The following is a 26,927-nucleotide window of genomic DNA, read 5'->3' on the forward strand; positions in this document are numbered from 1 at the left end:
AAAATTGAAGTCCAAAACATTCAACTGTCTTCTCAATGCCCTTAGACTTGGTAGAGGAAATCTTTGTGGAAGTAGCATATCATATCCTGTAGTACCACAAGTAATTCGTTGCTGCTATACTTTTTGTATGGCGCAAGGAGAGCAAGTTGCAATATTTTTTGTATTATTGCATAGATAACGTTGCTGGTCATCATTTAATATACGATGAATTGCCTCATCATATCTGTAATATGTATGCAATTAGCCTTGACCAAAAAACAATTTGAGTCAATTCTACTTAAAGAATGAAAGAGTGGATGTGACAGACTCCTCTGAATTAGGCTGAAGTTCGGCAAGAGTGTTGTGCCGAACACTCTCGTACATCATGCTTCAATTCAATAGTTTGAGTAGCTGTCATTTTGGAAGCTGGTTCAATTTTTGTAAACAATTAATATATCTTATTAGATCATATGATGTCAATACCTACAGTACCTGTTTAATTGGCATATGAGGGTTTTTTGTCATTTTAGGAGGAGGGGAAATATATATCTTGCCAGCTCACTCCCTGTGGACGCCCCTAGCTACACACTGGTAAGTCTCTGTTGGACTCGGAGTTGTATTGAGGATCGACAACAGATGGTGATTCCTACCTTTGTCTGTTACGAAGTCGGATTTGTTTTTATTTCTTTAATCACATTGTTCATTTTCGGTTTTTTTTTTTTTATATACAAAAATGCTAACGAGTTAAAACCCTAATTATATGAGTTTTGTAGAAAATACTACGCAAAAGAAGAAGAAACACAAATATATAATCATATCTCAATGTGCAAATAAAAGAAAGAAGGAAAAAATTAATTAAAACCCACAAAAACAATAAATATTTGCCCAGTTTTTTATTTATACATAGTAATAAATTAAATATATATACGTGTGAGATGTATATATTTTTACTAAATTAGACATTCAATGTAATGAAGAAACCCTTTGATGAAAGGCAATATAGCCATAAATTGTAGCCAAATCTGTGTAAGTTGTGTACAAGTTGCAAACAACATAAAATGAGCTGATGTATTTTATATGAAGAATTTAGAGTTCTACATGTGAAAAGGATAATCCAATATACGGCGATACATCACTAACTCAAAAATGTAACCTGTTCTTTGTTATCCACTACTGAACAGGGGCTTCTGAATGGTCTTGGCTAGAGGTGATATAACAACAAAAATTTAGTCATTTTTTTTTTACTAAAAAAATTAATTTTCTTTGAATAGCAACGGATTTTTTTCTGAAAAAAAATTTTAATTTAAAATTTTTCCCAAAAATGATTATTCTTTGTAAACAGCTGTGGAATTTTGAATTTTTTTTACAAAAAAATTTAATTTTTCGTTAATGTTGTGGTTTCTTGAATTTTTTTGTTGAAAAAATTTAATATCTGAAATTTTCTTATCAAAAGTTTCCTTTTTCTTATCAGTGTTGATTGGTTGAATCTAGATTGTTTTTTATAAGCTGTGAACAATTCTCCACAATTTTGGAATAATCATCCCATAGTTTGGAAGAACTACTAAACAGCTTCTAACTAATTTCGGGCCTTTTTAGAGCTGCCAGCATAGTTGAATATATTTATTTAATACCTCCATTTGTTTTTTTTTGTAAGGAAAAGTTAAATACCGATTTTTATAAATCTTTGTGGATAGATTTTATATTATGTCAACAAGAGACAATTAAATTTTGAGTGGTCAAAGTAAAACAAAACGTTAAAAACGCATAATTGACAATAACTTTGGAAGAAATTGAAATTCATATCTCAATTTATTAGGGACAATGATTTTAGGCGGGGTTTCACACATACAATAAAGGCATGGATGTGACCATCAATGGTTCATATGGTATTAATGATTTAATTTTTGACTTTTCATAAATAAAATTTACTAATTTATCAGTGGGAGTACATACTCTGAAGCACATAAGAAAATATTGACCAAGGTTATATTACTCCTAAATAAAGAAAAAGTAAGTTTATTTAATAAATCTAATTAAATGATAATATCCATTAATAGTTTGTAATTAAAATGACTGATCTTGTAATTAAATAAGGCACTACAAGACGTGTTTATATAAGTTAAAAATGTAAAGAAAACGCAATTTGTACACGACATTTATAAGTATATTTATATATTGTGTATATACAACTTATAATTTCTTCGTCTTATAATCTGGGCTCGACAGCCACGCTAGCCCATTAGCCCGTGGCTTGTAAAAAAACAGTTGGGCTTGTTCAAAGTGACCTGTATCCAGAGGTGTCTGCAGGAGGTGGGCTGGAGGGACCCCAATTTTCCCCTCATTTTTTTTGTTAACAGCTGGGGATTTTTGAAATTATTGTCAAAAAAATTTAATGATTTTTGAATAGTTGTGGATTCTAGAATTTAAAAAAAAAAAAATATTTAAAATTCAGTTTTTGAAATTTTTCAACTTTTTCAAAAAAAAATTCGAGCCCTCCCCTCCCCCAAAATATATAATCCTCCGGACGCCCTTGGTGTCTAGCCAGTTTGGCTAAGTAATACCTCATATACATTATAAACAAACGAATTTGGTTTCAAACCATAAGTGTTCCCTTATGTTAAAGTTTCATACGTCGAATAATCATATAAGACAAATATTATGGGTGATTTTTAAGTTAAATATATATTTTTTTACAAGACATATTTAGCAATACTTCACATTCTTTGTTGTTTAGGGAGTTCCTGTATAGTTTTTACTCCCAAAAATTTCCTTATTCTAAAACAAAAGTATCTTTATACTAGTCCTCTACTAGTCCAAAAATAATCCAATATTTGTGCTATTCTGGATTATGATCTGCTCTGTTGACTAGTGGTAAATTTAATGACCGTCAAGCCCTGCTTTATTTTTTACGAATAAAAAAGTTAAAAAATAAATTATTAATATATGGATTATCGAGAGCCCTCTATAACGAGTTTTTTGAGATACGAAATGAATTCTAAGCCAAAATTTCTATTGAGATATGAGTTGTTTTTTTTTTAATAAACATAAACTAGTCTAGAGTTGAAGATGGAAAGGAAAAGCTGTTCTAAGTACTTTTTTAGGTTAGGTATAGGATTTTTGTACAGTGCAAGAAGAAGGCGGGAGTGAGACTTAGGGCACTACTGAATTAAAACCCTTGTTAGCATCATTTGTCTACTATTTGATTTAAGGGAGATCAATTGATTACTGCTATAAAGAAGAGTACATACACTTAATATTAATCTGCATTAGTGCGGGGAAAAAATTATATTTTATTTAAGTGCATATATATTCATTTAAAAAAAAAAATTTAAACATTTTATATCAAAGATAGGAGATAATGCTTCTTAAGAGAGATAAGTTAACGACACGACAATTTATTAAATAATTAAGGAAAATAAAACAAAGAGAAAATATCCGACTCGTTTTTCTTTTTCTTAACACTAAACAGTTTTTGTTTCTGTACAAAAATGTGATTCCTATTTATGGTCCAGAACGTTCTTAAAGAATTAAAATTGTATTTCAAGGTTTTACTCTATTGCATTATCCTGATTTTATTTCCACTCTAAATACTTCATCTAAAAATATTCATGTTTAACTTGTATAATATGCTTATACAAGTTACAACTTGTACACCGTACATATTATGTATATATATATGTATACATTTATCCTTCTCTAAGAAAAACAAAAAAAACACCAAAAAAATAGACAGAAGGAGAAACTTGGGATTTAAAACGAAAGGGAAAAATTCTATTATTTTCTGCCAAATATTTTTTTTTCTTCCCCCCTTCTTTTTTTCTTCCTTTTTGGAACCAAACCATCTGTTTCTAAATATATATGTACATACATACTTTTATGTATGAGATAATATAAAATGATATTTCGTTAAACATTGGCGAATTTATAAATAATATATACATTAATATTATATCCGTTCTTTTTACATGTATTTTCTTCAGTGAATGATCTCGAAAGACTCCTCGCCAAGAATGGACATAAACTGGAAGGAAGTATTTATAGAGAGTCTGTGACTCTCGTGGCCTCTATGGTTGAGGTAAAATTCATACACCGGTAATTTCATATCAAATCACAGAAAGGCTTTACCCTCAACTACCATTTTTATACCTACGTGGTCCGTTAATGTATAGGAAATCTTGAACAAAAATACAGAAACGACGAAAACCCCAATTGTAAGCCCTTTTTAAGGGGGTCAAAGTAATTATATAATGTTGTGAATCATTTTTGAAAAATAGCAACACCCCTGAATAAAGCCCAATATTTTATACACATATTTGACTATGATATTAGACTTTGTATTCAAATGTATGGGATGAGTTAACGCTTGTCACATTTGGAAAATTAATTATAAATCAAATAATTGTGAAGGCATCTGTTAGAAACGTATCATACCGGTTAAGTACACATTTGGAACAACAATGGCACTGTTTATTGCACAAAAACATGCTTGATATTTCAGTTACATCTAAAAATTTATAGGTGTCCACGTGTTTTGATTGCTCTTAATCCACTCTAATAATTTTTTTGTGCTATGTGCTCACGTTATCACTATTTTATGTAGTATCGACTAATGAATACATATTATGACATTTTACAATTTTATGCCTAATGTGACATACTTGACTATATAATTATACATGTCTTTGTGCCTGATGTACCAAATTTGGGACATGTCAATTAAATACACGTTTTTATTAAAATATTTATACTTATGCTAAATATGGATTGGTTATACAGAATATATTTTAAAAATGAGAGAACAATTTAAGTCTCACATAATTTTGGTCAAATATTAAAAGAAAAGTATTTATCAATTTAATTATATTATTGTGTACTAGTCATGGAATGATATAATTCATTTCTAATAAATCCTTGTATATATGATGTGTAAGTGATGGAGAGGATTTGTATTTTCTACTTATATAAATAAAATATCCGTCCTTCTTTAAATTTCGTTCTATCACAATTATCAAATAGGATTTATTAAAAAAAAAGAAAATTTTCTAATTCCTTAAGATTCCCAAGAGTTTTAGATCTAGTTTAGAGCCTTTACATTTTTTAAAAGGGTTATATTGGCCTTGATATCGAACTTTTTACATAAAATCTATCAATTTTTCTTTCTTTCTTTATTTTAGGATCAATTATAACTACTTTAAATGCAATTAGCTGATCAGTCAAATAAATATAATTCATTATTCTTTGAAATATAATTTACACTCCTATTTGAGAAAGATCATTCTATCGTGTTTTTGTGTCAATAGGCCATATGTTTAAATTCTAAATCTATAATCCTTTTTTTTCACTTAAATTAATTTTGTAAACAGGTAAAAATTTACAAAATTGCCTAAAATCCTTTTTACTCATAAATACATTACCTTTTAAACTCTTTTTTAAAGTATGTGGTAATGTTTTTAAATAATACCCAATATCTCCCCCCCAACAATTTATAAAATAATTTGTCACAGAAAAGGTGAAATCTGTCATCTTCAACTAACTATGTTTCAAAAAATGTGTGTGAAATTAAATTTGTGGTATAGAGGCCTGCGAAGTGGTTGATTTGATTGAGTTTTTAGGCTATTGGATAAAACTTCAGATCCCTAGAAGGGGCTCACTTTTTTTAAAGTATGTAATGAGATATTTAAAGAGTTTAAAATCTTAACTAATACGACGGAATTTTTGTTGGAACTGCTTGTTGAAATATACAATCCGATTAATTGCGGATCCTACGATCTAAACTTCAATACAAAGTATAACTAATCTTTATATTAATTAAAATCGCTTATGTGTGTATCACAGTTTCGTTTTCGGGTTAAGCTAAAAAACGAGTAAATTAATTAGCCTAACATTTGGCAAGTAAATACTTAGTTGCGTCCCTAGTAACATCGTCAAATTAAATTTGCCAATTTTTTGACCTAAATTTAATTTAAAATGATAGAATGAGACTGGATAGTTCATTTTTAAATCTAATGAACCATCTTTGTTTCTTTCAGGGAGGGTTTTACAAGCCAAAATATATTATACTGAACAAATCATCATAAAAATAAAACCAGAAAATAATTTATGTTTTGTCAATATTTAATTTGGGGCCTTTTATATCTTTCAAATGGCAAGAAAGTTTAATTAATTAACGAAACCAAAAAAAAAAAATCTGCGATTTTTCGTGTATTTCTGCTAGGTTATATTAAATTTAATGAACTCTGTGTTATTGGGGTGACAAGCAATGGTGATTTGATGTGGAATGTTGTTCTCTAAACATATTTTCCCATATTTTATTTTGTTTTAAAATAAAAATTTACTTCTATTTAGGACTCTACAACTTCCACAACCACAACGGCATCTCCACTTCTTCGGGCCTCCTCTACACTCAGTTCCTCGTCCTCTGCAAGCGCCACACCCTCTTATACATCCTCATCCAATCTCTTTTTCACTTCCCTCTCACCCTCACAATCACCACCCTCATCCTCCAATTCCTTCAATAACATTGTTGCGAATACATTCCAAGGGACAGGCTCCTTTGATGACTCATCCTCTCCATCAGCCCCTACACCGCTGACTCTTAGTCTTGGTTCCTGGTCCATCTCGGAGGAAGAATTTCCTCTTTATATCGGGTCTGCGGCAGGAATTATTCTACTACTCTTTCTACTTCTTAGTGCAACCATGTGGAGATGTTTGACTGCTAGTGATCGAAAACGGCAAAGGAGGCGTGAGGATTTGGAAAAACGCATGAGTAAGATTGTTTGTAGTTTTATCATGAATAATAGGAGCTAACATAAACAGTGGTACCATATATAATATAAAGAGCAAGATGCTTAGAGATAAGGAATCTCAGTAGTTGTTCATTTTTCTACCACGCCAAGAATACGTACATAAAAACTGGCTCCCGTGCTTGTAAAATAATAATAATATTATAAGTTGGCACCCTGTATATTTGAAGAAAGTTTAATATTTACGTGTCCTTATTCACTATTCCTGTCATATCATTATTAATTCCTCAACTTGCAACGTTTAAAAACAATACTTTCTTTATAGACTAACCAGGGAGCGCTCTAAAGTTGCTTGTGAGTAGTTAAAAATATGCGCTCCCGGCCTATAATAAAAAAGAAATAAAGTGAAATTAAAACCTAAATACAAATTTTTATCTTTCATAGCCTTATTTATTTTCATTATTATTTACCGAAATCATTTGTTAATGAAATAATTGATCTTTACATACACAGAGTGCAGCAACATAGCTTCTTTTTTTTACAATGCATGACAATCAGGCTGTAAAAGTAGTAGTGGGTGGTCGTGGTTTCAATCTAAAGGTGAGATTTTAATTTTTACTTCAAAATACAGTTAGTTTCCATCAAGTATTGGAGTAATGAGGAACAAACGTTTCCTGTTGATAATAAATATCGTCAAAAAGGGGTTCACATAATATTTTATAAAATTTAACTAATTGTAATTTAGCGCAAGACTTTTTATTTATGTGATTCATGAAAATATCTTCAATTTTTAATATAGAAAGACCATTTTTTCAATTAATTGAAATTAGTTTGAAATGAGCAAAAAATTTTGAACACAAATAACTCCATTAGTAATAATTGTGAAGAGCTAAAATTGGTTCCATCAGATCCGATTTTATGCAAGAAATTTTAATTTTATTCAGATCGACTAATTGGATTTTATTTTGAAAACCCAACAATTTTAAGACCTTTTGCGGTAATACCAATTATTAATTACAAAAATCAACGAGTCATCTAAAACTACAAGATAAGATTTGTTTGCAATTAAATTTTTCATCTTTTTGTATAAAATAATTATCCCAAATAAAATATGTCAATAAAAAGTAATCCAAAGATAAAAAAAAAAAAAAATTACAGTGTAGTATAATACCAAATGATGGTTTACTCAGCGTATCGACAATGAGGGATGTCACCTATCTGATATGATTTTTATAACTTTAAATGTGTACTACCATTTTGAAACATAAATAAATCTTTTTTTGATTTCTAAAACATGTTTAGGAAAAGAACGTTGTGCTGCCGCACCCTGTATTTTGAAAGTAAAAAATAGGATAAATTGGGAATTTATCATCATTTATGCCAAAAAAAATTCAAAAATCCAAAGCTATTCATATAAATAAAAAATTAGGATTTTTTTTTTTTTTCAAATATTAATTTTTTTCATAAAAACTAGAAAAATTACATTTTCTAGTAAAAATGAAAAATTTCTTAATTTGGGGGAGGGTGTATTTTTATTTCATAACTTAAAAAAGTAATAAATAGTTAAATTTCAGTAATAAATAATAATTAATAAGAATCGGATTAGCAAACATTACTTTCCAAATGATGATCCCAATTCCAGTAAAAACACCGATTCTTCAATCTCCGATTCCGATTAATCATCCCATCACTACTTTTTATGTATATTAAATGCGAATGTAGGTGTGTTTGTCCGTTTGTACGCTCAAACAAATTAATGGATTTTGCTAAAAAATTTCTTGTAGGCTTTTAAGGCTCAAGAAATGGTTCTAGTAGCATTTGTTTTGGCTTTCAATTACATGGCGGCGTTTAATTAGGATTTTTCTCAAAATAATTAAAAAAAAAAAAAAAAACACAACTCTTTAATATAAAACAAAAAATAAAGATTGTTAAATTTTAAGAATTTTTCTTGCTGCATATTGGTATCTATCTTTGCACACATTTAAAAAAAATAAGGTTATAAGGTATAGAGAAGAAGAAGAAAAAAAAAGAAAAGAATAAGACAAATGATTTTTGACAATAATATTATAGTTGAGCAAACGACAGTTCTACTTAAATATTTTTTCTTCTTTAAACCTTGTAATCTTCTTTTTGAAAAATGTACGCATAGATACATACAGAGAATTATTCTCTATTTTTTCTTTTAAATGAAGCAGAAGATTTTCAGAATAAAATTTTAATTTCTTAATGCTATAAATAAAGTTTACAATTTCATTATTTTCATACTAATGGCGTTCTACGCTCATTTATGAGCTAGGTCGTATTTGTTTATATACTTTATTCACATTTACTTCAAGAGAATAAGTGAAAATTAAGTTACCTTTGATGTTACGAGCCTCAAAACAATGGAAATTGAAATTTGACGTCACAAAGTATCAAACTTGAATTCAAAAAGGCCTAATTTTCTAAGCAATGACTAATTTACATTAATTGATAAATAAAAATAGATTATATATATATAGAATATATTTACACTCTATCAATTAAGAATAGTTTGATAGATCATGCAGAGTTTTCGCTTTCACGTGAGTGTGACATTTCATATAAAACTTTAAATTTTCATATTTTTTGAAAATTATAAATCATTTATAAAAAAAAAAAAAAAATGGTGAAATCCTAAGATCCTAAGTCTACATACTTGTCACACTGATCATCAATAAATTATAGCTTTAAGGGCGTTTCCTTATTCTTGGCAGATGATTGATCTGATTTCCTACAAAATTATAATACAGTTCCTAAAATTCGTTCTAGGAGAATTGTCCAAAAACATATTGCCAAAGGAAAATTGCTCGAATAGATGTACATTTTGCCCAACGGACATTTGGCCCAAAAATTATATTTAATTTCTCTGATCAATCCCATTCCACTGTGTTGTGCCCAAATAATTTAAAAAAAATATTTTTCTCCAAAATAAGACTAATTACTTTACCTATTTGATATTTCACAAAAAACATATGAAAAATACCTATTTATCATTCTATCATTGTAAACTGAATTAAAATATACAATCGTATATATCATTTTGTGGCCAAAAGGATTTTCGTTAAATATCGGGTTGAGAAATTGCCCTTAGGCAAAAAGTAGCTTGTCAAATTATCCTTCGGTGAAATGACCTTTGGCATAAATTTTTTTTGCCAAAAGTCCACTCACGCATAAAATGGTCATGTATATATTTAATAATTATCTTTACTCAGATTTCAAAGATTAGTTTAAAGATTTTCTTTCACGACAACAAATAATACACCAATATTCAAACTACAGTAGATATAGCCACACTTAAATTAAGTCACTGTTAGCCCAGGTTTGACTGTAAACATTTTATTACGTTAGAGCGGTCCTTCAATTAGAGGAAAATATTCCAAAAAATAAAAAGTAAAGATTTTGAGGCATATTGATTAATGTTTAGATTTGCGTTTTTTCACTTAGCCCTTGAATTTGTAAATTTAAAAATAGTCAACCTAAGTCAAAATATAGAAATGTATTAAAAACACTTTTTTTAAATTTTTTTTTGTTAAAATGATTATATCTTATCCATATGAAATATTGCTGTATCTGAATGATTTTTTTTAAAAGCGTTTTTGAAAGTAAAAAAGTGCACATATTGATTAAATTACGTACAAGAAAAATGTTACCTCAAGTCAAATAATGTTTGCTAAAAATATATAAATTAAAAAAACAAAACTCTATTCAAAGAACGATTTTGAAAAAACATCGAATTTTATCTTTTTGTCTGATTCTTTCGAATGGTGTCAAGTACAAAATTGTCAGACTTTTAGAACTGAGGCTAGACAGCCTCAAAGTGGATTCTAATTTTTGAGTCATCATCCTATATCAAGTTATAATTATCTAATTGTGAAAATGAATTTTTTCTCCTTCAATTGCTATTTGCGATACACCCAAAAGGTCTACAAGAATGATTTGTTTGTAGAAATGTAGGATAATTTATCGGAGGATGTTAATGTAATGCATACTCAATTTGAAAAAAATAAATAAATATTCTACCTGGCTTTTATGTTGAAGTGCCTCATATACATAAATATACAAATGTATTCGCGAAGGAATCTGAAAAATCCACATCTGATTTCTGAACAACTTAACTTTCTATTTTACTATGGACTTTTTTTCTTTCTTAATGTTCATTAATTGGTTAGATGGAGTTACACTGATTAAGTCTAAGTAAACATTATAGTATTACAATTACTCCATCTAACCTAGGAATCTTTAGGTGAAATCCAGGTACATAAAGTATATTTCTTTCTCTAGGAATCATCTGGGCGCGAACATACACACATTAAGTTCAAGAGAGTAACTTTTCCCAAGCGGCTTGTCCATTAGCTATGGCGATTCCATTTTATTGTGGACTTTTGATCAATGCTAAGTAGGGATAGGACTTTTGTAGAGTATAAGGAAAAGAAGGACTTATGATAATAATGAATTATATCTGATCTGTGTTGCCTAAGTTTGAGGAGAGAAAATTAATTATTTCTATTAATAGGATAATCTTCTACATTTAAAATAGCATTAGTTTAGTGAAAATATTATAATAATAATAAAATATACATAATTTAATGAAGCAACGTAGCTCAATTGACAACACTTGAGAGAAATTATTCTCTTGAACTCAATATGCGTAGGTTTTCACCCTGGTCGTTCCTAGAAAAGTACATATACTTTATGTATATTGACTTCAAATACATATGATTCTTAGGCCAGATTGAGTAATTGTAATACTGTAAATTTTTACTTATAATTAGTCAGTGAAACTCCATTTGACCAATTAAAGGAACATAAAAAAATATTATTTAAATATTTTACATATTTAAAAAAAATATACCAAAGGTATTCTTTATTTATGCGAGATATATGTTAGTACCACGACAATCCGTTTAAAAATGACCCGAAAAGAAAAAAAAAATGACACTCACTAACCATTTTTCCTTTTATAGTCTCTAAACTGTACCTTTTCATTACAAAATCCCATCCCCAATCATAAGTAGGTTATAAAGATATGAGCCATCGATAGGTCAAACAAAAAACAACCGCTGAAAATAAACTTGGTAACCTCAAGGTTAATAGAAATATAAGGTTAGACCCTCATATAATCTTTTCAATTTGATGTACCGTACCGACTGCAAAAAACACAGAACCACCAATATGACTTCAATATTAAAAAGCGTGGTGGAAGTCAAATATAAGTCGTACACATGTTATGATATATCCCTTATATTTCTATTAACATTGGTAACTCTGACAATTTGTAGAATATGTGTGAGGAAAAATATAGCTCAATGGACAACGCACTCGATAGCAATAAACATATAAACTTAATGTGCGTCTCGGTCGTTCCCAGAGAAGGAAATATACAGTATTTATATGTACTTCAGAGAAGTGATAGGATGATAAATCGAGCAATCGGTTTTTTTTTCTGGAATCAGGATCGGCATCAGAAGAATAATGTTTAATTTACGATTCCGATTCTTATTTACTACTGGCATTTGACTATTTATTACTTTTCTAAGTTATGAAATAAAAGCTTCAATAGTTGAAATTTAATTTGTCAATATTTCTTTTCCAAATTTTTTCCCGAAAAAATTATTTTTCTCTAGATTACTACGTATTTTTCAAATTTTTCGGAAGAAAATTTAATATTTGAATTTTAAATTTATTTATTTAGAACAGCATAGGGTTTTTTCCAAAAATTTTTATTTTTTGTAAACAAATGTGGATTTTTGGACAATTTTTGAAGAATTTTTTGTAAATAGCCGTGGATTTTGGTAATTATTTTTATAAATAGATATGGATTTTGAAAATTGTTTAAATATCAAATTTTATATTTGTATTTTTTCCCCTTAAAATGTAATTTTTGAAATTTTTTATGAAAAAATATAATTTTTCGAAATACTTCATTTTTAGTGTTTTTTTTGAAAAAAATTCCTAAAATCAGTATTCGTGATGGTCCTTCCGGATGCTGAAATACTATAATGTTTACTTAATCTGAATCAGTGCAACTCCATCTGACCAATCAAAGGAAATTAAAAAAGAAGAATTGGTGATGAGAGCCGTTTAAGTATCATGACAATTTATTGGATTAGCTATCACAATCTGCTATGAAATAAACACAAATGCCACTCAGTATCTATTAAAGAATAGGCAGGAATTACTCCAACATCGATTATTAATTATATTCCGTTTCCAACCAGGAATTACACTTATAACTACGTAAAAATGCCTCAGAATTACTCTCCGTCTTTTTTGAGTACATTTCTATATATATATTGAGGGGCTCTCTTCAAGAGCTTAAGCGACTATGAGCCTTAGAAAATAGTAGATAAAAAAACAAACAAACTTTATCAGACTAATACAAACTTTATTCATTGACCTTTTTTAAAAGAGGCTCATTGTTTTATCATTAGGAAATAACATATATGTAATTGTTTTTTAATTGTTATTTGATGAGGCACACCATCTGTGACATCTTCATTTTATTATGGGGCTCTTTTGTGTGGACTGCTCCTCCTTCTGAAAGGCCATTAATAAATTTAATAGGGGAGGGTCTTTTCCTTTTAGTCCCATTCTTACATCATATTTGGTATAATAAATATAATGTTTAGTCAATAGAAAATATTGAAATATTTTCCTAAATTTTTTATTTTTTACAATCTTTTATTTTATATTTCCTACCATGTATGTAGGTATGTGTAGAAGGAAATTCGTAGGTATTTTCACTCATACCTAAATAATATATTCATTGCCTGAGAAAGATAAAACTTTTCTTTTTTCTTTCATATTTATTTGAAGATCTTTTAATTGAGTTAATTCAGAACTTGGAATAGAATATGTTGGTATAATTATTCTTTATGAGAATGATATTTTTAATCCTTCTAAAGATTTAAAAAAAAATATGTTTGTTGAACAAATAAATTAATTAGTGTTTTATTTTTCATTCATCCAACTTTTTTTATTCTTCCTCAGACTCACCCTCACTTCTCAGCTCAAATTCAGCGGCTCATGTACATCACATATCCAGGTAAATATGACCCATTTATAATTCATACATTTCTTAGTCCAAATACCGGGTGTCAAATAACTATTGTCCGATTTTTTGTGGATCAATTATGCCAATTTGTGTGAGTCGATATTCGGATGTCCCCCACATGTAAAAGTAGGCAACATTTGACTTTGTTTTTTTATACTTATGGGTATGTGAGATTAAGAATAACTCAAAGATAAATAACCAAGTTGTGTAGAACTTGTCCCTTCCGTGGAAATCCCCCAAAAGAAAGTTGCTGATAAGGTTGAGTCAATTTAAGGACTTTCTACCATATTAAGAAGAGTGTTTAAACTGAGAAATCGCTAAACTGTGATCAAGGAGATCATCAAGACTAAGAAAACCAAGTTCAATCTTGTTTAACCAGGGAATCGACCTTTTTGCAGATTTTTGTTAATAAGATATGCCAGAAATGTTTGGCATAGGTGAAGAGGGGTACCCGATAATTTTGCCTTATGTTCTTAACAGTCGGCCCTAGGAATTTTTTTATGAACGTGGATGGTTTATTAAGCAAAATATGAGATATGTATTAAGAGCATTGCTCATATCTTGCAAAAAGTATTCCTATTTTCATAATAATACAAACCTATTTTATTTTTAATTGGTTATATAATTTATTTTTTTAATTACGGAGTAATTAAGAAAGGAGAAATACCCACAATGACGTCACGAGGGATAGATTTTACATTATTTAAGGAGCGACAAGTGAGACTAGAGTGGGTATTCAAAGTTCTACAGTTTTAGTAGAATAAAGTTCAAATCATGTGTAGACTTATATTTCAGTTCGGGGGCACAAGGATAGTTTTAGGGCTCTTAATGCCCATCCGTAGTTATAGCACTGCCTCCAAATCCCTCTACCTAATGTATATAATATACAAAAAATAGAGAAATCAATATTTAACTTCTTCATTCGATTCCAGAAATGGATTATGATATAATTTAAGTTTGTGATGGGTCAATAGTTATGTGTGTGTGACACTCGGTATACATGTATTTAAACAATATTTGTGAATAAACAAAAACAACAATCCCTCATTTATGTCACTGCAGTGAAAAGTTTCTGAATCAGGGTCCCGGCCTCCCTGATGATGATCTGCAACAAGAAGAAGAAGAGAAATCACGGAGAAAGAAGAGTTCATTAGATAGGAGTTGTTATTGTGAAAAGAAGGAGTCTGAGACTCTAGAGATTGGTGGTGGGTGTAGTGGTTTACTGCCAAGCTGCGGAATAAATGAGGAGCAGCAACAACAACAGCCGCAAGAGCCCCTGGAGCCGAATCAGCTCTTGGCACAAATTATTCGTAATGATTTGAAGCAAAAGAAAAGGTGCTTATTTTAATGTGTAGAGCAGTATTTCTCAAACTCTGCGCTCTGGAGAATATCCAGATGTCCCATAAACTAAATTAGGCTTCTTACAAGTTCGACTCAAAGCTTATAAACCAAGTGTCGAAACGAAGACTACGTGATCAATATTTGTGAACAAATATTGAGGGCTAAGCCACAACTTTTTGTCTGCTAGTGGCGTTGATAAATATAACACTGTCATTAACTTCAATCAATTCACTCTTTTAATTAAATTGACAAGTGACATCCTGCGAGGGCAATTTTTTTTCACTTAGTCTAGAACATCTTCTAATACTAGATTGCTTTTCGCCATTTGTTTTATACCTTTGGTTGGCTGTGAGGAAAATTTGCTTTATGCAGAACAATTTTAAATATCCTTAATATTTACTATTTTTTCTTATTCATAAGTTATCTTTATACGAGAGAGCTGAAGAATAAAGCAAGTTAAGCAACGAGGAAAAAACTTGGTTCAAAGACAAGTTTTTGTATACCTTTAGCTAGATGTAAAAAAACGAAAATCAATCATAATTACGATAAGACAAGGTTAATATAAATAATAGGCTAGACCATCATGTAATATGGCTTGCTAGAATTTTCAATCTGATGTATTTTACCGACTGTGGGGCAAGACCAGCAGATTTTGACAAACACGCAACAACTCATAGTCTATGACGTCACTATTGCTAGAATTTTCAGTATAATGTATCGTACTGACTGCTAGGCAAGAAAAACAGAGTTAGGGAAAATACACAACCCCTCATCTACTATGACGTCAATATTAAAAGCGTGGTAGAAGTCAAACACCAGTTGTACACGTGTTATGGTATAACCTAAAGCTTTAAACCAAGTAGCGAAACGCGACCGTTAACTTGAGAAAATAGTATGGTCAGTATTTTATATATTTTTTTGCTAGATGTCGCTTTTCCTATGAATTCATTAATTTATTTTTACTGAAGACAATAACACGTCTTATACTTATACAGGATACCCATAGAAGGTACCTTGTATAAGTTGGCCGTTGACAAGAATAATTTTTTGGAGTCTACAGATGTTTTAATTTCCAAGGTCTGCAACCTATCCTTGAAGGGGGCAGATATCTTTGTGATCATCCAAAGACTCATTTTGAAGGGAACGAAAAAGCTTCGTCGAACTTAATCTCTTCCAATAATTTCAAAAGCAAGGATGGTAAGGCTATATTCCTGACTGTCGGCAACTTAGTCGAACTTTCTCGCTTACATGTTTTGGAGGAGTATGATGTATTTTAAAATTGAACTACTCCAAAACATGGAGATCATGTAGACTAATGTTCCAGTACCTAGGTATCATTCAACAGTGGGAAGCAAAGCCATTTTTATTAATACACAAATACATTCTAGTTTATAGCTAGACTTGTTATTATACAAATAATAGCCAAAAAAATCCACCTGGCGGATAAGAAAATTAAATTCCGACCAAGACATTTTTCACCTGTGCATTGTTTTCGTGCTCGTTTCGCTACTTGGTTTAAGGCTTTAGTATAACTTTGTATTTCTATTAACCTTGACGTTAAGATAATTGATATATAAAAATCTGTATGTTTTCCATTTTAATTTAATTTGACACACATAAATTGAAAATGGACTATAAGACGTCAAGACATTCAACTTTCTCTTATAACAATACTAAAGATAACTCTTATCCAATAAATTTTCGAACAAGGTAGAAATGAGCTTCCTTACTTCTCGTTCAAAACGGAATTAATTGTTAATTGTTAACTTCGTATAAAACATATTCGTATAAGGACAATTCGTCATTCGTACTTAAGTAACTACTAAGAGTCCCTTACAACCCCCCCAATTGTACCCCGAATGTTGGGGTGTTTTCGGATATTCAGAGATCCCAAAATGGGACGCAACCCACTGCCGATACTTGAAGAAACTATTAAGAGCCCCCCAATTGTACCCCGAATGTTAGAGATGTTTTCGGGTACCGCCATGTCCCAAAAAAGGATGCAACCCACGATTGATACTTGAAGAAACCACTCATAGTCCCTTACAATCCCCCAATCGTACCCCGAATGTTGGGGGTGTTTTAGGTACAACCGGATGACAAAAACGGGATGAAACCCCTCGCCAATACTTGAAGAAACTACTAAGAGATCCCATCATCCCCCAATTTTATCCCAAATGTTGGGGGTGTTTTCAGGTACCACCAGGTCCCAAAACGGGATGCAACCCGCCAATGATACTTGAAGAAACTACTAAGAGTCCTTTATAACCCCCCCCCATTCGTACTTCGAATGTTGGGGATATTTTCAGATACTGCCAGGTCCTAAACAGGGATGTAATCCCTCGCTGATACTTAAGAAACTACTAAGAGCTCCTCACAGCCCCCCTCCCAATTGTACCCCCCGAACATATAAGAGGAATATATAGCAGATTATAATTTAAAGGCAATAAGAACCCAAAAAAACAACAACCAAACATTCTGGGTACTATTGGGGGGGGTAAGAGGGGCTCTTAATTGTTTTTCAAGAATGAACATTAAGTTTCATCCCGTTTTGAAAACTGGTGGTACCCGAAAACATCACCAATCATTCGGGGTACAGTTGGGAGATTGTGAGGGGCTCTTAATTTTTTTTGTAGTTTTGGCAGTAAGTTGCATCTCGTTTTGGTACCCAGCAGTGCCTGAAAATACCCCCTACATTCGGGGTACAAAATGACAATCCATAAAGTTTATTAAAGTTTCCTCATAAATTGATACAAAATAGTTTTATACGAAATTGTTTTTATACGCAATATCCTTACATGGAAATGTTTTATACGAATGGTCCTTATACGAAGTTACCGAATTAATTGTATAAATATAAAAATTGTTTTGCCCTAGCTGGGATTTTGTTCGAGTTGTAACTAGTATAACTTGATCGTAGAAGTTGCAATTTCTTTGTTTTAGAAGGCATGATTCAATACCTATTTACGAGTTGCAACTTGTACACTACATATACATATATTTAATAAAAATAGATAAAAAAATTGTTTAAAACTGTGCCTTAATGTTTGGGAAATTTCAATTATCGCATTCTGGTATAATTTTTCTTTTTCTTGAGAAACACTGGTAGAAAATAACAACACCCTTGTTCCATACATTTGACAATGATGAACTGTCCTATTCCTTCCCCCGCCCCCCCCTTAGAGTAGCTCCTCCCTAGACATTTTTATTCATTATTTAGGACACATGAATATTTATATCCTGATATATCACACAACCTATCTATTTAAATATGATGTATGTATTAATTAATAATTGTATATTTTCAGCCACGATTCCATGGTATGCCTCAGTGGATCTCGCATTGAGAGTCGCATCATTGATCCTTACATAAGTAAAGAAGACATTCCTGAGAGAAACTGTCTACTCAGCACTCCAAAAGTAAGTCTTTATTTTGTATATACATACATAGACGTGTTTTTAGGTTACGAATAATAAGGTTTTTGAGGTGTGTCGTCCGCAGTGGGGAGGGCTGGCTGGATGTGTACCCCCCCCAATTAAAAGAATTTTTGTGTTTAACAAGAAAATTAATTATTTGATTTTTTTTATTTCAATTTAAAATGTTGATCTTCAATTCTAGTCTAAATTCAAAAGGTTCAAAAATCCTCATAAACCGCCCCCTCCCAACAAAGCCTCCATGAGCAAATATACACTAGTGGGTAAACTGAATACTTTGTTCTTCTGAAAGACTAATGGAAACAACTTTAGGAAATAAAAAACAGTTCAGGTTGCCAACAACAAAATAACTCGCACGCCAAAAAGTATTTATAATTTACAACCCTATCCATATTGGTACCAGAGTACTTACGCTGTTTAAAACTACAAGATGATACTTTCGAGATATCCTCAAATCCATCCTCCACCGCAGCCCAAACAAATATCCTGCAAACGCTACTATAGGAGCAGTGATAAAATCCGGTTATTTTATAGCTCGTCTGATAATTTGTAATTGGTGATATAAAGAAGAAATTTTCTTTTCCTGAGCAGTTGTGATTATTATTTAATTCCTGAGTAGTGAACATCCTTTCCTAAATGGATTCAATTATATTCAAAACCTGTTTGAACATTTTTGTATACCCATAAAAGACACAGAACATAACCTTGAGGATTTGTTGAGGAGTTGTAATTGTAAGTCCTAGTTGGACCCATAGTAGAATTGGAGATCGACACGGGAGTAATTCTAGAAAATGTCCTGTTTTTATATTACTTTATTTGTTCCTCTGCTGTCACAGCTAATTGTAGCTAACAACTCAAACATTTCATCCTTACAAACATTCTTTAAATTGTTAGAGTAACCATGTTGATTTTTGGTTTCTTTTTTTTTTACAACATGCCCATTCTACATTGGATTTTCATCTTTAGGTAGGAGTATATTAGGACATTATTGTTATATTTTCAGTCGACAAAGTATCACCATTTTTGGTACGAAAATATTGATATCGAGACAACAACACAAGTATCAATGATATTATTTATGAAAAATGAGAGACAAATTTAATGAAATATTTTCTCACGTCATTTTTCCATTTACTTAAAAAAAAAGTATTCTCTTCCTCTTTTTTTTTTTACTTGCTTGCTTGAATTATGTGCCTAGCTGCTTTTTTTTTTTTTTTTGCTAGTATGTACATAATACTACTAGTACGACCTCCTCCAATGTGAGGCAAGGGTATCATTCCTATCTCATCTTATCAGAGAGGAACGGCACTATCTTTTCCCCTGTACAAGCATTGCATAGAAATGACATACATATTACATACAATATCTTCTTTTGATATCATTGAATAAGATCATCATCATCATCTTATGGGCCTACTATTCCCCTCTCTCTCTCCTTTTATTGTTATTATTATTTTCAAGGCCTAGGGCCTTTTTCTTATAACAAAAAAAAAGAGAAAGGAGAGAGAACATCGAAAGGGGAGCAAAAAAAAAAAAAAAAAAAATAAGGAGAAAGCAAGATATGTATGTATAACTTGCTCAATTTTTTTTGAGGCAAGATGATTCCCCCTATGTTTCGTAATAATCACTTTTGGTCCTATTTTTTTTTTTGAGTTAATATATTTCGTTACTTTTTTTGTAGCAATAAGTTATTTTTTACCCATTCTTTTACCTGCCATCTCTTTCTATGTATAATATCTCCAGACCATAAAATGTAATCAATAGATTACCATTCTAAATTGCATACCTACATGCATACGAGCCACCGTTGATCCTTGATTTCACATAACTCACATATTTCTATAAATATTTTTAAAATTTATATTATCAAATTCTAATTCTTTTTTAATGAAAATCATAAAATAAAATTGTTAAAGGAGATTTATTCAATAAATGACTGGATTGCATTGCCTCTCTTCTTATTCTTGTAGGTGGGTTCAAGGTCCTTAGTATATATCCATTTCTCTCAAATTTATTGTGTGTTTTTACTTCAGCAGTCGATTTTAGTCTATATTTAGTAATGAAAATCGATTGTATTTTGGGTATGTTCAAAAATAGTAACTAAAATTCAGTACGGTAACTTTGACGATTGAAAGAATGTTTTGAAAGAAAGCAGCTTAGCTCTCATGAGATTTCAGTTAGAATCTGCTATGACGAGGGTAGAAGGCAATAGAAAAGGACAATGCCTATAATTAACTCATATATCAATCCACAATTCTACTTACAATTATAACTCTGCAAATCAATCCTCAAGATTACACTCCGTCTCCTTTAAAAGCACACACAAATCCTCAATCCAGTTTTGAATATATGTAATTCAATGTAGTAGAAAAAAATTAAATAATCTTCAGTCTCCAAGTTAAAAAAAACAAACAAACGAGAAAGCTAAAACATACAAATTGTCCTTTTTTTCCTCTCTTCTCTGATTGGATTAATAGGCAGCCATAGATTCTTCCCAATTAAAAAAAAAATTAAGATTTATTAAATAATTTTTATTATAAGAATAAATTATACATTTTATGACTCATCATGGACGAGCAAGTTTTTACCTTCATATTCCATGCATTTAGTCAATAGTATTGTCAAAGTCAATATTTATTCGGTTGAGTCCAGTCTTAGGACTGGTCATATCTGTCCTTCGATTTTTTTTTTAAATATCAATGCTTTTTATACCAAATAAGATGTATGAGATATTTATTAAGAAAAATTCATCTTTTTATTATAATTCGAAGATATAACAAAATTAACTTAGAAGTTATTCGATTATTTAACGGAATAATTAAAACAAGGAACAAAAACCATTGACATCACTAGGGATATATTTTATCTTCTTTAAGGGATGACAAGGGTGACCGGACTAAACCCCGGTTTTCGTTTCTAGATAAGGACCACCGCAACGCAATTTGTAATAAACTCTTCCTTTTTATCACAAAAAGGTTAGAGAACTTTTCAGTATTTAATATATTTCTGAACTTTTTACTTCTTTGATGTCGACTTTTGTCTTTAGTGTGATTAAGCTACAGTAATAAATAAATTAACAGAAATACAACTTTTAAGTAGTGATTCGATCCTATACATAATTAAAAGCTATTTCCGAAATAACCAGTATATAAAAGGATATCAGATGAATAATTTAAGGATATTTTAACGAATTGACATAATTAACTAAAAGTTTTAACTTTAATGATTTTTTTTAACATACATAACTTTAAATGATCTTTATTTTGTAAAAGTCTAAATTTCTTTATTGACACATTCGATAATAAACTTTGCCTTTTTCCAATTTTTTCATTTTACCAACTTTTAATCTTTTATCTTGTAAGTATTATCAAATAAAAACAAGATCAATGAACTTTTGTACGATTTTGTTCCACATAAAAATATTTCTAAATAAAAAAAAAATAATTAATTTAGGATTCAGACGTTAAATATGTTAATAAAATTTGACTTGACAACAACTATTGTAATTTCTAAAATAGGACTCAAAACATTTCAACTCGACTGTAGTCGCGGACTTGGCAGTTTTTGTAGATCAAGATATATGTTCCTTAAGACATATTATATAACAAACAAAAAAATAATAGTCTACTTTTTCACAAACATAAGTGTTAAGTCTCACAATCTCTTTTTAAAATGCTGGTTAAACGTAAAAATATTTACATATGTATGAAATAAGAACAAGTTTATTTATGTTGATATTTTATAACGGCTCAAATGTATATATATGCCTAATAATGTCCTTTAAACAACAAAGATGTTATTTGTGAAATCACCGAAGGAACAACAACCTCAAATATAAACGAAAAAGATACGAAAATTGTATGCTATACAATTTTGATAAAAATAATGAATCTTTCAAAAAAATTAGATCTGATTTTATATATAAAGTCTAAAGAAAGTGCGTCCTATACGCAGTATAGTAATACTTTAGAAATTTTTTAAAGTCACTCTAGTTTACATGGGTCACTCTTCCTTTGCATAATGTTAAACTATAGTCATGTGAACCACCGTTTTGTAAAACAGACAGACTTAATAAATCTATTTTCTTCGTTTACTGATTTTTCTTTTATTTTTCTTTGCATTTATTTTTCAGAAGAGAGGATGTATTCAAGGAAGTCGTATTGTGACAGATGTGGATGATGTCATAGGGAGTGGCCTTGGAAACTATTCTTCATCTCCTCTGGATGACATGAATACTTATGTGAAACTCGCTCCGGTTGTTGATAATTTTCTTGCCTCTCAAGCCACTTTCCACACCTTTCAACCCTCTCAGCGACTCTCTAAGAAACAGTCCCTAGGTAAGGATATTAGTAGAGATGTAAAAAAACTCCTTATCCTTCATTCCTAATTGTCGAAGAGGACACATTTATTAAATAAATATGGTTTATTTGAAAAAAAGAGTTGAAATAACGATTAAATCATATCCTTAACTATGAAAAAGCTCAAAACCTTGTATTTCGTTCTTGTGGTAATATACTCAAATGGATTAAATAAAAGCAACTTTATGATGAAACAGCATCTTCATTTTTTCACTCATTCAATATTTGTCAGTAGAGTTAACTATGTCAGCTATGTGAAGACGAAATATATTCATCATCGAATGTTTTTTTTTGGGTGACCATTTTTTTTAATGTTTCGTCTGACAAAAGCAGATATTTTCTTTTCTTGACGAAATAAATCGCTACTAAATTTGAAGAAGACAGGAATAAATTGATACTGCAAGACAGTATATCAGACAAATATGCATACTAAAGATTTGACTCTTTCTCGATCACTTATTTGTAAAGCCTAATGAAAAACAACTTTTTTCGAAAATGTAATTGTGGTCTGCTAATCGAAAAAAAGAAGAAGATAATATTGAAATTTTTTGTGGACTATGTATGTTCTCAATAGGAGTCCTGTGGGAGTATTTTGTACAACCTTCATCGACTTTGTTAAATTTAAAAAACAAGTCGAAAGAAAAAAAGGATAATCAAAATTGAATCAAACATTCAATATATATTTTTCGAGGGTAGATCAAATTAAGTTTTTAATAATACTAAATATCCTATGGGTTGTACTTAAATATTTACATTGAAATTCCAATTGCAACATATCGTGATATAAGGGATTTTCCTTCGTTAAGGATAATTTTTTCATCAAACTTGTCATGGAAAAAGCTTACAGTCCATTGCATTTTTTAATATTATCCACGGAAGTTTAAAACTAATGCTTTGATTTTACCCAATATTAAAGTGGAGACATTTCTTTTGTTCAATAAGAAAGCAATAAAAAAATAAATAATAGGAATCAAAGAGTCAATATTGACAAATTATTAAAATGACTTTTTAATATAAAAAAGGATCCAAGATTTTTTAATGTTCAATATTCTTTTGCTATTCAAACTAATTGTAAGGGAGAAGAAAAAAGACAATTATAAACACACATAGATACTTATAAAAGAACAAAAAAATATTTTCCAATAAATATAATTGAAGAGAGTTCTCCTCAAGGACCTAGCCAAAGACATTTTTTAATTCTCCTCTTCTCTTTCAGATGGAATGTCTTCTTCCAAAACAAGTCCGAATGAGCTGGACATGGATGATTCATTAACAGCGGCGGAGGCAGCAGAGCTCCAAGAGGAAGCCCGGGACAGTTTCCACTCACTACCCTTTTCACGACGCTCAGATTTATACAATGGTAACTTGGCATCCCTTGGAGGAGTCCAGACATCATTTGGCATAAGCAGTAGCAATGATAACCGGGAACACCCTGGGCAACCACCCATGGATCACATTAGCAATAACAACAACGCTGTTCCGGCTTCCACCCCATTCCACTCATCCAATCAGCTCATCCATGCTCAATCATCCACTCCTACTACGTTTGAGGACTTGTATGCCAAGGTGCGTACGTTGAATTTGTAATACTTTTATGTAGAAGGCCACATTAGGATGAATTCTGATCTTGTCCGTCAGCCCCAACCAGTCTGAAATAACTGTCACAAATTTAATCTTGGAGATGTTTGATCAAATACTCATGTATGTATTTGAAAAGGAAATAAGTTGAAATTTAATTTAAAAATTTACAAACGGCTTTTACATTTCATTTCTCAAGTGGCCCCTATTGGCATCCACACACAGCTCCAACCTCTTCCTAAGGCCCAAACACACCCTCTAGACAATGTCCTTTGACATGGTTTCCCTTTTAGGTCCATGCCAGCCTTCAGGGCATTTACAAATGAGATGGGAACTGTCTAACCTTCCTTTCAATGGCCCCTTAGATGCCATAGTCAAGAAGGTTGAGATTGGGGGGGGGGAGGTCAAATTCTGCTATTCCTATAGATGTCCAGGCCTTCATATATCCAATGTCATGACTTCTTCGTTGTGTGATCTTTGAGCTCCATCCTGACGTAGACATAGGACGACCCTGGTAGTTAGTTGACCTCTAGCCAGGGCTTGACTTTTTTCCTCACGAACAAGAGGTACTCCTCAGTCCCCACTCTGGTCCTAGTAGGTAACCAGATGTTAGTATCCTCTTCTTTTGCGTAAGAGGGTTCATAGGAAGTCATCCAACTACACCGCTGGTCTCATATCGGACCACAGTCCTTGTAGGGAACTCGCACAATGTTTGTTATAGTTGCACTTGGGCCCAATGGAGATCCATAGCTTTTCCTCCAATAGTTTGCCAAATAAGTCAATATAATAATAATAATAAAATAAAAATAAGCTCTTTCTATCTTATGTACTATCAGACAGTCATCACCATATTATTTATCCACAATTTTTAAAATGAATTAAATAATTTATATTTCATTAAATTTAAGTTCTTCATAGTAGTTTATTCAATACAGTATTAGAATATTTTATTAAGAGAGTTGCTTTACATGGGTATTTTTGTATAATAGCCGAAAGATAAAAATAATAAAATGGTCAAAATTGAAAGAGTGCATAATTGTGTTATATACAGGGCCGTCCACAGGGAGTGGGCTAAAAGGACTGTAGCCCTCCCTCTCAAATGAAGGAATTTTTGCTTTTTAATATAATTTTTTTCGTTAATTTTGGCAAATTATGCAGCTGAGCAAAAAATTTAATATTTGAATTTTTTTTCTCCAAAATTTGTAATTTTTTGTGAAAAGCAATGAATTTTTAATATAAAAAAAAAAAAAATTCCAAAAATCAAGGCCCCCCCCAAGTAATAAATAATATATAATCCTGCGAATGCCCCTGATATAATAATTATTACTTCGTATATTTATCAAAAAGAGATCGAAGACAAAAGAGGTCCAAACACCATTTTTGTCACCTCTCAAACAATTATATTATTTGAAATTTGTTGACTTGTTAAGGATTTTAACATTGTGTATAAGTTGAGACTTTTATACAGGGAATGTAAAAGTTAGGTCATAACTCCTTGAAACTTCAAATATTAAATGGCTTAAAGGCCAGAAAAATGGTCTTTGAAGGCTGAACTCTTTCCAACATCATGTTGTTTTCGTCAATACGCAGTAAAAATCTTTTACTGCAGACAAAATAAGATATCTGCCTACAAAATGCGACAATCAAGTGTATTTAAGTCTAAATCGAGTTTTCTTTTATGTATTAAATTGATTTTAATTTAATTTCAAGGAATAAATCAAGTTACATAATTGGAGACGTCACAAGCGAGAACAACTTGAAAAAGAAAAAAGTTTATTTTTTTTATGTCAAATGATAACTTTTAAAAGAAACATTATTTCTTTACTTTTTACTAATGCTTACAAAACAAAGAATGAATAAAAACAGGTTATGTATGTACAATACACTAATTGTAAAAAGGATGTCATTTCCAAGGATATGGCAAATGACATTCATTAAAAGTGTCAGGAGGAGAAGGGGTGAGGAGAATACTCTTCAATTCTTTGCTCATTAAAAATCAAGACATAAAGATTTTTCTCGATTATCTTTAAGTTCTATCAATAAATTTTTCTGATTAATCGTTTGAGTGGGCCACAAATTACACTTACATCGTCACACTAAATTAAGTAGAAATGGGTATATTTTATCAGAAAGCACCATATCAGGGCCAAATAAAGTATTATAAATTAAATGAAGATTGTTTACTATAGTTAACAATCTTAGTTTTTTAATTTATTTTTGCAAAAATTCAAAAAATAAGTTTTTTTTTGGAAAAAAATTTGAAAATTGATTTGTTTTGGGGAAAAAAATTCAGGAATTAAATTTTTAGCAAAAAAATTTGTCAAACATCCACAGCTTTTTACAAAAAAATTAATTTTTTGAAAAAAAAAAATTCAAAAAATTAAATTTCTAATGATTTTTTCCCCAAAATCTACAGCT

General features: G+C 30.6%; 1 protein-coding gene across 2 annotated transcripts in view; it reads left to right on the forward strand.

Moving 5' to 3' along the window:
* Positions 1 to 26,927, forward strand: part of LOC121115478 (uncharacterized) — a 49,099-nt gene that overhangs the window by 13,691 nt on the left and 8,481 nt on the right. Inside the window, exons 2-8 of one of the 2 annotated variants that reach the window (XM_040709650.2) lie at positions 3,960 to 4,054; positions 6,325 to 6,745; positions 13,734 to 13,788; positions 14,860 to 15,132; positions 18,447 to 18,558; positions 22,706 to 22,910; positions 24,148 to 24,497. In XM_040709650.2, coding sequence (XP_040565584.1) covers positions 3,960 to 4,054; positions 6,325 to 6,745; positions 13,734 to 13,788; positions 14,860 to 15,132; positions 18,447 to 18,558; positions 22,706 to 22,910; positions 24,148 to 24,497 — 1,511 coding nt within the window. The remainder of the gene's footprint in view (positions 1 to 3,959; positions 4,055 to 6,324; positions 6,746 to 13,733; positions 13,789 to 14,859; positions 15,133 to 18,446; positions 18,559 to 22,705; positions 22,911 to 24,147; positions 24,498 to 26,927) is intronic. The other variant, XM_040709654.2, reaches the window with a different exon arrangement.

Source organism: Lepeophtheirus salmonis, chromosome 1 (assembly GCF_016086655.4).
Source record: "Lepeophtheirus salmonis chromosome 1, UVic_Lsal_1.4, whole genome shotgun sequence".
Classification (NCBI taxonomy): Eukaryota; Metazoa; Arthropoda; class Copepoda; order Siphonostomatoida; family Caligidae; genus Lepeophtheirus; species Lepeophtheirus salmonis.